Below are 15,453 nucleotides of genomic sequence, written 5' to 3' on the forward strand. Positions count from 1 at the left end.
CTTAAGTACTGAAACACCAGGGTTTTGTTTTGTTTTGTTTTTCCTTTTTGCCTTTCCTTTTTTTTTTTTTAACCAGAAAGCTCTGATATAGGTATCTTGAGGAGAAGCCAAACAATAATAGCATTCATTAAAGATATGAAGTGCTCTGTTTAGCAAAAGATCATCTCTACCTCCATAACGTTCATGAAGGGAAAGGCAACAACAATGAAGCAAATCCCCTACTACAAGCAGGACATGAATATGACGGCATCAAAACTGACACAGGTCACTGTGTGTGGGAATTTACAACGGTGCAGGAAGGAACCAGAGATGAAGACTAACTACACTGTTTCCTTAAAACACAATCTACGTCCGGCTTCAATAAATAGATGTGTGATGCTATTTAATAAAAAAAGTATATATTCTAAAATAGCTCCTACAAGGGGGGGTGGAGGGTAGGGTAACTGGGTGATGGGCATTAAGGAGGGCACGTGATGTAATGAGCACTGGGTGTTGTATGCAACTGATGAATCACTGAACTCTACCTCTGAAACTAATAATACATTATATGTTAGTTAATTGAACCTAAATAAAATTAAATTAAAAATAATATAGCTCCTACAAAAAATCAAAATCGACAGAGAATGAGCTGAAGATAAAGGAATTGAGGGAAATATGGAATTAGCTTGTTACTCTATTTTCTCATCAATCTCTCCACTAATATAGTCAGGAAAATCCCTCTGAGCAGTTGGCAATATTTGTACATAAAAATACCAGCTCCATAACAATGACACTATCACAGGAGTTGAGGTCTCTTAAGATTACACCTTTGTAAGAAGGACAACATAATATTACTTTACTTTTACTTTATTTCAGGGTTAATCATTTTTACATTTTTACATTTTTTATATTTTAGATAGCGCTTAGATTATTTTGATATTTTAACTGATCTAATAATTTTTCTTTTTTTTTAAAGATTTTATTTATTTATTTGAGAGAGAGAGAATGAGAGATATGAGAGAATGAGAGAGCACGAGAGGGAAGAGGGTCAGAGGGAGAAGCCTGCCGAGCAGGGACCCCAATGTGGGACTAGATCCCGGGACTCCAGGATCATGACCTGAGCCGAAGGCAGTCGCTTAACCAACTAAGCCACCCAGGCACCCTGCTAATAATTTCTATTAGAGTGATATATATTTAAAGTTCCTAAACTTTTACTTAATTTATATTTAAATGTTTATAATTGAAACAATTAAATATTTAGTTTTACTGATGTCTAATTTAATTAATGAATTCTGAATAAAATACAAATAAAATAGTACTACTATTATAGAAAATAAATGCTGGGCAAGGGTGGGTGGGCAGTGCATCCGGGGCCAGGATTACCATCGCTAGACTTGAGTCCTCCTGACTGAATGGGCTCACTGAGTCAGTCCTAGGCAGGATAACCAAAAACACGCACATACACAACGAAACACATCTTAGTAAAACTTTTTATTTCTTAGGATAAACTGAAATTGAAACACACTTCCAGAATGAGATATGGAAAGTTTATAAAGGAAAATAAATTCTCATTTCCAAGCATTTAGAAAAGTGTGAAGTAACTTCTACATACGACTGAGGGAAAAGAACAGTGATACAAGGACTGTGAAGCTAGCCCTGGTACGACTCACATTTCAGAGAGAAACAGAATCTCAGTTACGATGGGTTTCAAACCATATTCAACCTATAAACCATGTGAGAAGGTCCTGTTACCCAAACCTAAATGGGAACAGACAACTGAAGGTGGGGCAAAGGAGGAGAGGGGCATGGACACCAATCCTTGGCAGCAGAGATGGTTAATCTGAATAATGGGTGGTGGCAACTTGAATGAGGAATTGTCTTGTTGACTGTGAGGATTAGTCAAAGGGAAGTAACCCATGATGGATGACATTCAAATAACATTTTGGTACTAAAAATACCAAACCCTCTCAACCAAGTCCACAGCTGGCGGCAGTGGTGGAGGAGGAAAGGAAAAGTGTGTTGTCTGACGAGGCAAAAAAAGAGAACGTGGAAAAATAAATGAGTTGGAAGGATTTCCTCACGTTGAAACTACTAAATGGGCAAATGCAGTGCCTTGGGGGTGGACCACGGGGGATAGTTTTGTTCTTGCTTTTAATTAACTGACAAACACGGGTTTAACTGAGAGTGTTGTGAATAGGAGAGTAAGCATTAGTGGAATGGGAAAACATTCTCGATCTTTCAAGTTAATAAAAGAAATAAATGTACTCTAACATGACCAGGCCAGGCACATTAAGGAAACACACACACACACACACACACACACACACACACACACACACTACACCCAAGCACAAGCAAAAACAACCACCAAGTAAAACAAAGCATAAAAAAAATGAGGTGAAAGAGGAGGAATGCAATCAAGTTTATCAGTAATCATATATATGTACAAGCTGAGTACCTGTTAAAAGCCAGAGACTATCATTTGGGTTAGAGAACAGAGCACACCTACATGGGTTTATAGACATATAGGTGTAGTAGTAGTTACCCTACTAAAATGAAATAATAAAGATTTAAAACAAAGAGATGGGCAAAGAGATTGACAAATGCAAAAACCCAAAAAGTAATCAAGAATGGCTATAATATGCAACCTGGTGCAGCCACTCTGGAAAATAGTATGGAGGGTCCTCAAAAAGTAAAAATAGAACTGTCCTACCAGCCAGCAATTACACTACTAGGGTATTTATCCAACAGATACAAAAATAGTGATTCAAACGGGCACATGCACCCCAATGTTTATAGCAGCAATGTCCATAATAGCCAAAATATGGAAAGAGCCCAGATGTCCATGGACTGATGAATGGATAAAGAAGAGGTGTGTGTGTGTGTGTGTGTGTGTGTGTGTGTCTGTGTGTGTACACACACAATGGCATATTACTCAGCCACCAAAAAGAATGAAATCATGCCATTTGCAACGACCTGGATGGAAGTAGAGAGCATTAATGCTAAGCACAATAAGCCAGTCTGAGAAAGACAAATATCATGATTTCACTCATATGTGGAAGAAACAAAACTGATGAACACAGCAGAAGGGAAGGAAAAATAAAATAAGATAAAAAGAGAGAGGAAGGCAAACCATAAGAGACTCTTAACTATAGGGAATAAACTGAGGGTTGCTGGAGGGGTGGGGGTGGGGGATGGGGTAACTGGGTGATGGGCATTAAGGAGGGCACTTGAGGTGATGAGCACTGGGTGTTACATGCAACTGATGATCACTAAATTCTACCCCTGAAGCTAATAATATGCTATATGTTAACTAACTTGAATTTAAATAAAATCTAAAAAAAAAAAATGGCCTATCAGAAAAAAAGTAGAACTAAAAACTGAAACAAGACAAAGAGTGGCATTCAGCAATGGTAAAACCAAAAGCAATATCATAAAAAGTGAAGAGCTAAAAATATTTCCATTAAAAATAGAAAAAAACAGACATGCCAATTTTCACTATTATTATTTCTTCTTACTTTGAAGCCTGGAGCTAATTCAAATAGAAAATAAATGAAACTGAATAGCTATGAAACCAAGGATAAAAATGACAAAGAAAAAAACAAATCAATAGCTTTCTCCTTATTACCCATAACCAGCTACAAATGACAGAGTGTGCAAGTGGTGGTGGGAATTCTCCTTACAATATGGGTAATAACTACCAACTATTTAGAAATAAACTTGAAAAGAATATAGTTTTTTTTAAAAAAGATTTTATTTATTTATTTGAGAGAGAGAGAGAGCACAAGAGGGGGAGCGGGAGAGGGAGAAGCAGACTCCCTGCTGAGCAGAGAGCCCGATGCGGGACTCGATCCCGAGACTCCAGGATCATGACCTGAGCCAAAGGCAGTCGCTTAACCAACTGAGCCACCCAGGTGCCCAAAAAGAATGTAGTTTTATTTAAAAAAAGATCTGCTGTGAGGGAATCTAGTGAGTATGACCAAAGGAACAAAAACAAGCAAAAGAAACAAAAAAGCAATATTTAGGCATACCATGCAATTGAATAGGATGTCATATCATACAGTTGCCAATAACTGCAAATAATTACAAAACCACTTAATGAAAGTCCAACAAGAACCAAAAATAAAAAACAAAAAACAATAAAAAAAACGGGAGGGAGGAATGCATTAAAAGAGGAATAAGTGAAGGGAACACTTGCTTTAAAGTCAATGTGATCAGACAATGTGGTATTAATATAGAAAATGACAAGCAGCCCCATGGAAGAGAATATGAGATCCAGAAATAGATAGCAGTATTTAAGAGAATTTAACTTAACACAAAAGTGGTATTTCACTTTCAGTAGGAAAGTGCTGAGTGGTTTCGTAAGTGGTGCTATCACAATTAACTAAATATACAGGGGAAAATGAACTCTAAGAAATCAAATCTTGAAAATACAAAAAAAAAAAAATTCTGAAGGAAATTTAGGAGAATACTTATCTAATCCATGCTCAAGAATTCTTTTGACAAGACAAGAACCATGGAAAATATAAAAGAAAACTAGGATTATTTAAAAATAAATTCTCTATGGCAAAAGTTCCCATGAAGTCAAAAGAAAAATATATAATGAACTATTTGAAACACATTTGATAGACAAAGGATCAGCATCCATAATACAAATAAAGCTCCTCGGGGCACCTGGGTGGCTCAGTCGTTAAGCGTCTGCCTTCGGCTCGGGTCATGATCCCAGGGTCCTGGGATCGAGCCCCGCATCGGGCTCCCTACTCGGCGGGAAGCCTGCTGCTCCCTCTCCCACTCCCCCTGCTTGTGTTCTGTCTCTCGCTGTGTCTCTCTCTCTGTCAAATAAATAAATAAAATCTTAAAAAAAAAAAAATAAAGCTCCTCAAAGCAATTAAGAAAAAAGACAACCCAAAGGAAAAATATGTAATGAGTATGAGCAGCCATCCACAGAAGAGAAAAACATAGATGACCAACAACAGAAGCAGCTGAATTTCATGAATAATGGGGGGAAAGCAAATTCACAATACACCATCTTTTCAACTATCAAAAATGAAAGATTGAAAACACCCAGTTCTGATGAAGATGCTCACAGGAGTATGAATTGCTATGCCCTTTTGGAAAGCAATCTAGACTTACACTAAAATTAAAAATACAGACCCTGTGTCTCAGCCATTTTACTTCTGAGAGTATGTTTTACACGTATTAAAGCGGTACTATGTAAAAATATAAGCTCGAGGATAATTATTACATTATTTATAGTGATTTTTTAAAATCGTGCCATTGGGGCACGTGGGTGGCTCAGTCAGTTGGGCATCCAGCTCTTGATTTCAGCTCAGGTTACCGTCATGGGACTGAGCCCTGCATCAGGCTCTGTGTTCCGCACGGAGTCTGTCTGTCCCTCCCCCTCTGCTCCTTTACCACCCCCTCCCCCGCTCATATGTGCTCTCTCTCTGAAATAAAGAAATAAATAAAATCATTAAAAAAAAAAAACACTGTAAAATTTATCCTTAGGGGAGAGCTAAATAAACTGTGGGTACCTGTATCATGGAATATTAGGTAGCTGTTGGAACAACTGAATTTAGACCTGCTGAGATGAGAGGGACTTCCACAGCACACTGGTCAGGGAAGGAAACAAGTCACAAGGAATATATCTGTATGATAAATATTTTTTAAAAGATAAAAGTCTTTTTTAAAAGAGAAGAATCTTGCACACGTGTGCACGTATTTATATAAACCTTTCCACTTGCGGGCAACAAAAGGGGACAATGACTTTTTGAAAAGACTAACCATAATGGAAAATTTAATGTCGACCAAAAGGGTTTAATCTTTGTCTATGAAATTAATCTATATAGATTAAAATGGAATGAAAACATCACTCTTATTTCTCTTATTATAGGATGGGATTGTGGACAATTTCTACCTTAGATTTTTATGGATACTGTAGTGTTAAGAAAAAGAAAAGGAAAAGAACACTGTATTGTATTTGAAATAACAGGCTCCTCAACTTCCAGCCCTGTGAACTGAGGAAAGTTACCGAATCTCTGTCTGGGCTCTGTTTTGCTACATCGTGGACATAAATGAAAACTTGCAGAGTTCAGGAGAACTTCCTATGATCAAATTGCCAGGCCTCATGGCACAGATCAGAAAACAGGAGGCCTGTGGAGGGAAGGGATTTGCCTGTGATCTTGTAATGACTTAGCTGCAGACACGAACTAAAATATGAGAATCAAGATTCCTAGATTAGTCTTATTTTCCCCTTGTACTGACAGCCTCGACACTGGCTTAGAGGTGAGTTGGGGGCAACCAGGGAGCCCCTAACGGTAGGAGATAAATTTTATTTCTCTGACGTTTGCACTGCAAGGCCATACTTTTCTCAAATCCTCCTGAAATCGAGGCAGAATAAGAATATTTGTTCTGACAGAGCTGTCACAGAGTGATTCACTGACTATCTGACTTGATCACTGGTAGCTACTATTAGTAGTTTTGAGATAATTTAATAACAAAATTACTGCCTCCTATATCAGACTAATTCCCACTATATTTCAACTTAAATGTACTTTCTCTTGAAACCCCCTTGGAATAGGATAAAAGATCCCTCTCTATGATATATTTCTATGAAACCCTTAAGTTGTCCCTTGGAGTATATTTCCACAATGCCTGTCACTGCTGTTAGTCTCTAACTGCCATGAATACGTGGATAGCCTCTGTCTCGTTCAGCACTGTAACCAAAAGCACCTAGAGGGATGCTTGGTATAAACACTGTGAACATTAAGTATTTGTATAATGATTTATTAGTCCCACAAAGGCCACTTGCTGCATTCCCAATAAATCAGATGTTTACATATCTGCTTGTCCATCTCTAGACTCTCCTTAACTGCCAGCTCAGTGGGACCAAAATACCAATGACCAAATATTCATGCCATTCTCTTCCAAACCCTTCATATTATGTCCAGGAACAGGATGAATATACCAAGAAATACTGGGCATACACAATAAATGTTTGTACTTGAGGAGGATGATAATGAAGCAGGATGAAGGAGGATGATAATGAATATCTATATAATATAATAATATTATATTATTATTAATGTTCCTTTCTAGGAAAAAATTGCATTGTTGACATTTTTTATTAGCAACAGTAACTGATGGCATCTATTTAGTGCTACCTCTAAAGCTCCTTAGGTCAATATCTCATTTAATCCTTTCAGGAACCATGAACCAAGTTACAATGAGGAAAGTGAAGGTCAGAATGATTAAGTAACCTGCTATTGAGTGGCACAGCCAGAATTCCAAGTGAGGATTACTGACGTCACAGTTCATGTTCTTGACTTTAGGTTAAACTACTTCCCTCAGAGAAATAAAATATACTCATTCAAAGCATTTAACTACAAGCAAAATGGCCCCACTATTCTTGGTATCTCACAAAGTGGAAATTCCAAATAACCTCCTCCTTTTCTCCAAAGTGTCACTGGATAGTTCGCTAAGTCAGACAAAACCTAGCAAACTGTAAACATTTTGCTTTTTTAAAAAATAAACATGACAGTATTTGTACTCTGAGAAGCAAAGTGATATTTTTTCATGGAGGACATTTTGGATAAAACTTAAATTCTAAAGCTGCCATAAAAACTCACCCACAAAGGCTGCCATCTGAGCTGCTGTTCTTCCTACAGAGTTGACAACATCTGTCTCGGCACCGGCCTCCAACATTACCCATGTGATGTCTTTGTTACCTGACGTTAAAAAGGAACATGTCAGTTCATACTAAGGAATGCACAATTCAAATACCTCCTAATTTATATGGACGCTTTTTCCCCATCTAGTTTTAGGTTTCTATCTTGTGAACATTTTCATTTTTTTCTAAAATGTAAATCATAACCACAGTAAAGAGGAAAATGATACCAAAAATCCACACAGAAATTAACCTCATTTTTTTTGTAAAACCCCTCCAGGCAATACACAAATCGTATGGAATTATCACTTTTTTTTTTAACAAAACAAATTTTTCTTACAGATAATGCTTAGTATAAAGTCAAAACGAAAAATAGCAACAATAAAGAGAGAGAAAATGAAAAGAAGTCTCCACTTAGTATCTACTAACCCATCCCAACCCTCACACCTATAGGTCCTGGGATAATGATTTAACAGGTGATCATCTCTCTTTCTACACTCTTTTCTCTCTAAACATCCATTTGCCTTTATTCTATTTGCATCCTATCACTAATGTAATCATTACAGATATTTTGCTATTATAAACTATACCCAGTGACCAGCTTTTTCCATTAATTTTAGCAAGTTCCAACTATCATTTCCTTAGGAACAGTTCCTGGAAAACACTGCAGAAATCAAAGTTATGCATATTTTAAATGTATTTTGCCAGGCTGACTTCCAGCAAGATTGTGCTGATGTGCATATCCCAAAATGGTGCAGAAAAGTCCCTACGCCAATGCTGGACATTATCACTCTTTCTCAACCTCTGCCAATACGGTAAGTGATAAATGATTGTTTATTCTTCTAATGTGCCTTTCTTTGTTTATTGGTGAAAGTGTTTTATATCCTTATGAGCCAGCTGTATTTCTTTTGTTTTCTGTTCAATTTCGGTCCAATTTTCTATTGCAGCACTTGTTTCTAAATGATTTATGAGACCTCCTGATATATACTGATATGACCCTTAAAGATATGTAATAAATATTTTCCTTAGTTTTTTCATTTGTATTTTACCCCATATATGGTATATTCTATATTTAGAAATGTTAAAATTATATATAATCAAATTGGTCAATGTTATCCTTTTTGAATTATACATTTCATATATCTTATTTAGAAATGCTTTCCTTTTATTTCCCAAGTTTTTATTTAAATTCCAGCTAGTTGACATATAGTACAATGTTAGTTTCAGGTGCAGAATTTGTTGATTCATGTCTTATATACAACACCGCTCTTATGTAATGTTGCTCATTACAACAAGTGCCCTCATTAATACCCGTTACCCATCTAGCCCATCTATGCCCCCTGCCCCCCCCATGCTTTCCTGTTCCAGGCTTATAAAAATACAGATTACTCCTTTTAAAGTGTGAGAATATTATATTACATCTTTATTTTCTTAAAAAAAAACTACAATTATAGATAACTCCACTTAATTTTAAATGTTTCCCAGTTGTTTTTATTTACAAATCATAAGCAACATGAATAAAAGTTAAGTCTCTAATTGGATCAGCATAATTTAGTACATAAATGTCAGGGAAGCAGAGAGACAGCTCTATCATACCAGCTGTTTTCTCAAGATAACAACAAAGATGTTTTCAGATTACTTCAAAACACAAAGATACAGTACATCAACAGAACTGTAATAAAAAAGCATTTAATTTAAAAGTATGTATGTACTTATACCAAATATGTATGGATGACTAATATTAATATATTAGAATAAATGCTAAAACTTCACCAGAAAGTGCAGCAAACATGAGGGCTGTGTACCCATGCTCGTGTTGATGACAATTTACATCAGCTCCATGTCGTAAAAGTAATTTGCACATATCAAGTTTTCCTTTATAGGCAGCATGCATTAGAGGAGTCATTCCATTCTTTAATAGAAAGGAAAAAAGTATTAGTTTTACTTATTTACCTTTTCCCCTGTGAACAATTCCTGCAATTACTTTAAAAACAGAAAAGAAACATGAATTACTAAATTCATCTTTATAATCTGTAAAGTACTTTTATGTTGATTTCCTAACTTGGATCTTCCATACACTGCTGAGGAAAAACGATGGTTTTGTTACCTGATTTTTTTTTTTATTATAGGTTAGCAAACAGATTCAGAGGAGACTTGCTCAACCTCACATAACCAGTAAAATGGCCAGGCAGGCACCAAACCTAGATCATGGGGGCTCTCATCTCTACCACACATAGCTCCTGGGAAAACAAATGAACCAACAGATACAAATGCATAAATATTAAAAAAAAAAAAACTCAAAACAATTAGAATGCTTGTCAAAGAGAAAGTATGAATGAAGTATGTTATATCCACAACATGGAATACCATGGAGCTACTGACTGAAAGCATCTATATCTAGTGAACTGGAGAAATGTCCACGCATTACCGCCGATGAGAAAAACAAGATGCAGGAAATGTATATTATCATGATATCATTTTTAAAATAATGATCCTCAAACCACATGTATATTTTGATTACATATATGATTTGACCATATAAATGACTGTATAAATATCGAGAAATGGTTGGTAGTATTTACACTACATTGTTCAGTCTCCATATGTTTTGTACAGATCCAGTGTAACATCCAACCTTATTTGTTCTGGGTATCTGATACTATTTGGTAGATAAATGAACAAGCTGTTCTAGATAAGTGAATTTTCAAAGTAAACCAGGACAAACTATATAAATGCTGGCATTTCAAAGCTGTTTTTGATAAAAACCTCTCTAAAACATAAAATCTTTTACTGTGGTAAACTTCGGAATACTAAAATACTTTGAATTGTTATGATTCCACACTATTATTATGAACATAAGCCATCAATATTCTTTTTTTTTAAGATTTTATTTATTTATTTGTCAGAGAGAGAGAGAGAGAGCAAGATAGAACACAAGCAGGGGAATGACAGAGGCAGAGGGAGAAGCAGGCTCTCCGCCAAGTAGGGAGCTCAATGTGGGGCTCGATCCCAGGACCCTGGGATCATGACCTGAGCTGAAGTCAGATGCTTAACTGACTGAGCCACCCAGGTGTCCCAGATTCAGATGTTCTTTTCCACTGTTTTCCCCAATGCTCCTGAAAATACTTATGCAACAGGATGCTGGGGGGCCTGGGGAACTGATGCACCCGCCTTCAAGAACTCCTCAAGTTGTTTCATCTTCTCAGCTCCAAGGACTGGATGGGCAAGTACCGTGCTCTACAAGGATGATGTATTTCAAGGTTGGGAGTGGCTCGGGTGGGTATGGCAATCAGGATCTCACTATACAGACGCAGCTTTGAGGAAATGGAAATGAACAATATGGTTATTACCTTTTGAATGAGGCAAAAATGTATTCAGAGCATGACTAGGGTGATGGCCCCTGAAGGATGCTATAACCTGGACGTAAGAAGCTAGCATGCAGCCAGGGGGGTGGGGGCAGGACACAGTATAGGCAGGTGGGCAATCACACAGCAGTCCCATCCTACAAGGAAAGGTTATCTAGCTCTGAGTGAATAAGCCTGACACTATAATACTGTCCTATATGTAAATAAATCTAGAGCAGCATTCAATACAATGAGAAAAGATGCTTAAGAACGAAGGAGATGTGCAAAATTTTTGGAGGTTACGTTGCAAAGTGTCCTCACCTGTTTATGTCTGCTTGTGTTTTAACTGTCCTCTGTGTTGATCACTTCTGTCCATTTACCTGTCTGCCTCCCTGCTTCCTGATCCTGTTTCCTCTTTTTTCTCTTTTTTTAAATTTCCTTTCTTTCTCTTTGCTCTTTCTTACTTACCAGCAGTCTAAATAGGGATTGGCTTTTCAGAGCCAATCCATGAGAGCTTTTTAAAGAGGCAATGAGCAAACCCAATCATATCATTTGCTAAGCAATCTCTGAAATTGTTATCTTTGTCATGTCTATAATGCAGTGTATGTTTTTCCCATATCAAGTTTCAGTGCTGGGCTGGTTGATTCTGGGTAATAGAAGCCAAACATGTGTTAAGTGATAATTTATAGTAAGCTTTTCTTTTCTTTCTATTACTGAGGTAAAAATGACATACAACGTTATATCAATTTCAGGTATACAACATAATGATTTGATATTTGTATATATTATGAAATGTATAGAAACTTTCCAAGTTAAGGGGATATCACATATACTTTCTTATTTTAGTTCAATTTTGGATTACAAGAACAAAAAGAATTACAAATTTTGAATGTAATTTTTATGATGCATTATCTTAGTTACAGTACTGCCTGTTATTTGTGGAAACATTTCAATGGGCAAAGAAAAAAAGTAGAAAAAAGAGTATATTCCAGTATAAATATCAAGAAAAGGAATTGAATAATTTAAAATACTATCAATCTACTAGACATAGAAGAGAATATTCCCATGTTCAAAATAAACTGAAAATGTCTTGTTCTAGTTATAAAAATGGAACAAGTTAGTATCAGTTAGAAAAATAAAATACCTAATGTCCATCCGTGCTCAAATTAGAAAAGAAAAATAAGGTTTCATAAAATGCTATCATAATGTTATATGTAATCCATCAGTTTTTTTTTTTTAAAGATTTTATTTATTTGACAGAGAGAGACAGCAAGAGAGGGAACACAAGTAGGGGGAGTGGGAGAGGGAGAAGCAGACTTCCTGCTGAGCAGGGAGCCTGATGCGGGGCTCGATCCCAGGACACTGGGATCATGACCTGAGCTGAAGGCAGACGCTTTTCAACTGAGCCACCCAGGCGCCCCTGTAATCCATCAGTTTTAAGAATCACTTTATTTTCATATTTTAAGATCTCTGAAATTGAGTTGTATTTCACAAATACTAGAATCTTACAAATTATCACCAATCTCCACCCCCTTCATTTTTTTAATATCTCTGAAATCTGGATGAGTCTTAAAATCCATGGCATGTTAGAATCACTGAAACGCCAAGAGTAAAAATCCTCACTTCCTTGTCATTTCCCAAAGGCAATTTTGGAAGAAGTCTGCTTAACAGCATGAAAAACAAGCAGCTAAAATTCTTTAGATATTAATGACCCTAAAAAGAACTGAAGCTTCTCTCCCATAATTCTTAAATGAAAGAATTTATCAATATTAGCCTATTATGTTACAATTCTGGATCATTACCTAAAGCATTCATTCATTCAGCAAATATTTATTGATTACCTAATATATGTCTGACACAGGTTTGTGCGCTGTGGGTAGCAAGGAACTAATTCCATTCCCCTCCAGTATAGGTCGTTGACATTTAAATTTTAGTTGAGGTGACAAGGCAGGCGGTGATACAAGTACTCTAGGAAAAGAACATCGATAAGAGGGAAACAATGCCAGAGAGCAAGAGGAGATTATTATTTGAAAAAGGACAGAGGAGGGAGGGTCAGAGGGAGAAGCAGACTCCCCGCTGAGCAGGGAGCCGAGGCGGGACTCGATCCCAGGACTCCAGGATCATGACCTGAGCCGAAGGCAGTTGCCCAACCAACTGAGCCACCCAGGTGCCCTATATTGAAAGATTTTCTAAAACTAAACCGTCCTATCATTTTTGGAGAAACCTTACTGGGTTATTTATGTCTAATTATTCTTTTGATATACTACTGGATCAATTTGCTAGTATCTTACTTAGTGTTTTTGCATCTGAGTTATAAACTGAATTGGGCCCAAGTTTTTCTTTGGCTTTTTCCTGTTTTGGCATCAGTGTTATGCTAGTCTTATCAAATGAGTTGGGTATCTTCCTGTCTTTTTATGAACTAACAGTATAATCTGTGTAAAATGAGAAGTCCTTGAAGGTTTTGTAACGCTTACTCAGGTTTGCAGCTTTAGAAAGTGGTTGGCATTTAAATACATTTACACAAATGTTCCTTAATTATTCTAGTTTTCTGGAATCTCATATTCTATATGAGATGAATATATTCATTTTTATTTTTCTATTAAGTTACTTTTATATAGGTTTTCATATGTATTGGCTTAAACAAAAACTTATGAAAATTTCCTTTATAATTGCAGTCATGCTCTCTCTTAGTTTCTTGGTGTTTATTTCATTATTTTCTGGCTTAGACTTTTCAAACTGTGTCTAATATTTTGGTCTTGATAACTTTGTTTTTTCTTTCATTTTTAAATTATTGAGATATAAAATTCACATACCATACAATTCACCCATTTAATACACACAATTAAATAGTTTCCAGTATATTTGCAGAAGTTATACGAGTATCACCACAATCAATTAGAATATTTTTGTTACCCTCACAAGAAACTACATACCTATTATCAGTTATTCCTATTTCCTCCCCTACTCTCTGACCCAGCCTTAGGCCACCACTAATCTACTTTCTGTCCCTATAGATTTGCCTATTTTGGACATCTCCTATAAATAAAATCATATAATATTTAGTCTTTTGTGACTGGCTTCTTTCACTTGGTAAATATTTTCAAGATTCAACCATGTTATAGCACTTGCCAGGACTTCATTCTTTTTTATGAACGAATATTCCACTGTATGGATATACTACATTTTGTTTATCCACTCATTAGTTAATGGATATTTGGGTTGTTTCCAACTTTGGCTAGTAAGAATAATGCTGCTATAAACACTCATGAGCAAGCTTTTGTGTTGATATATGCTTTACTTTTCCTAGGTATATACCTAGGATTACTGGGTCATATAGAAAAACTCTATGTTTAACCAATGGAGGAACTGACAACCTGTTTCCCGGAGTGGCTGCATCATTCACCCACCAACAATTAATGAGGGCTCCGATTTCTCCACATCCTCACCAATACTTGTTATTATTTCTTTTATTATAGCCATCCCAGTGGGTATGAAGTGGTATCTCACTACAGTTTTTTTTTTAAAGATTTTATTTATTTATTTGACAGAGAGAGACAGCAGGAGAGAGAGAGAGAGAGAGAGAAAGAGCACAAGCAGAGGAGTGGGAGAGGGAGAAGCAAACTCCCCGCTGAGCAGGGAGCCCGATGTGGGGCTCGATCCCAGGGCCCTGGGATCATGACCTGAGCCAAAGGCAGACGCTTAACAACTGAGCCACCCAGGCGCCCCATCTCACTACAGTTTTGATGGCAGCTAATATTGAGCATTTTTTCATTTGCATTTCACTTTCATTTTTTTTATAGCCATCCCAGGGGTATGAAGCGGTATCTCACTACAGTTCCCTGGCAACTAATATCAAGCATTTTTTCATGTGCATATTGGTCATTTGAATATCTTTTTGGAGCAGTATCTATTCAGATCCTTTGCCCATTTTATAATAGGGTTGTCTTTTTTATTACTGAGTTGTAGAAGTTTATAATAGCTTCTAGTTATAAGTCCCTTATCAGATATAATTTGTAAAACCAGTCTGTGGATTATCTTTTCACTTTTTTAATGGTATACCTTGAAGCATAAAAATTTTTATTTTATTTTTTTCTTTTGTTGCTTGTACCTCGTGGCTTTTTTTTCAAATGTTTATTTCTATTTTAGTTCACTGGTTCATTTCCTTTACCCTCTGAGTATAGCCTAATCTTTTTTAAAAATTTCGAGTTAAAAGCTCAGAACACCACAGATTGAAAGTACAATAATAAATGCTGCAAAATTTCCTCTATCACTTTGGCCATATAACCCAGATTTTGATAAATGTTAGCTTTTGATAAATGTTGTTTTCAGTTCTAAATAGTAGACAATTTCTACTTCTATTCCTTCTTTAACCCAAGAATTACCTAGAATTAAAATAAAATTTTCAGGTTGTTTTGTTATTTGGATCATATTTTTGTTTATTTTCAGTGTATTCTACTGCATTAG

At 36.2% G+C, this 15,453-nt stretch overlaps 1 protein-coding gene across 3 annotated transcripts in view; it reads right to left on the reverse strand.

Annotated features, from left to right (window-relative positions):
• Window positions 1–15,453, reverse strand: part of ANKMY2 (ankyrin repeat and MYND domain containing 2) — a 37,156-nt gene that overhangs the window by 15,083 nt on the left and 6,620 nt on the right. For all 3 annotated transcript variants that reach the window (XR_003611730.2, XM_028119524.2, XM_028119530.2), the window contains exons 3-4: window positions 9,419–9,557; window positions 7,608–7,706 (exon numbers count right to left, since the gene is read on the reverse strand). Coding sequence is in view for 2 of the 3 variants with exons in the window: in XM_028119524.2 (XP_027975325.1) it covers window positions 7,608–7,706; window positions 9,419–9,557 (238 nt within the window). In the remaining variant the exon portion in view is untranslated. The remainder of the gene's footprint in view (window positions 1–7,607; window positions 7,707–9,418; window positions 9,558–15,453) is intronic.

The sequence above is a fragment of the Eumetopias jubatus genome, unplaced genomic scaffold (assembly GCF_037043125.1).
Source record: "Eumetopias jubatus isolate StellerSeaLion01/CBP00866 unplaced genomic scaffold, mEumJub1_p1.0 scaffold_14, whole genome shotgun sequence".
Taxonomy (NCBI): Eukaryota; Metazoa; Chordata; class Mammalia; order Carnivora; family Otariidae; genus Eumetopias; species Eumetopias jubatus.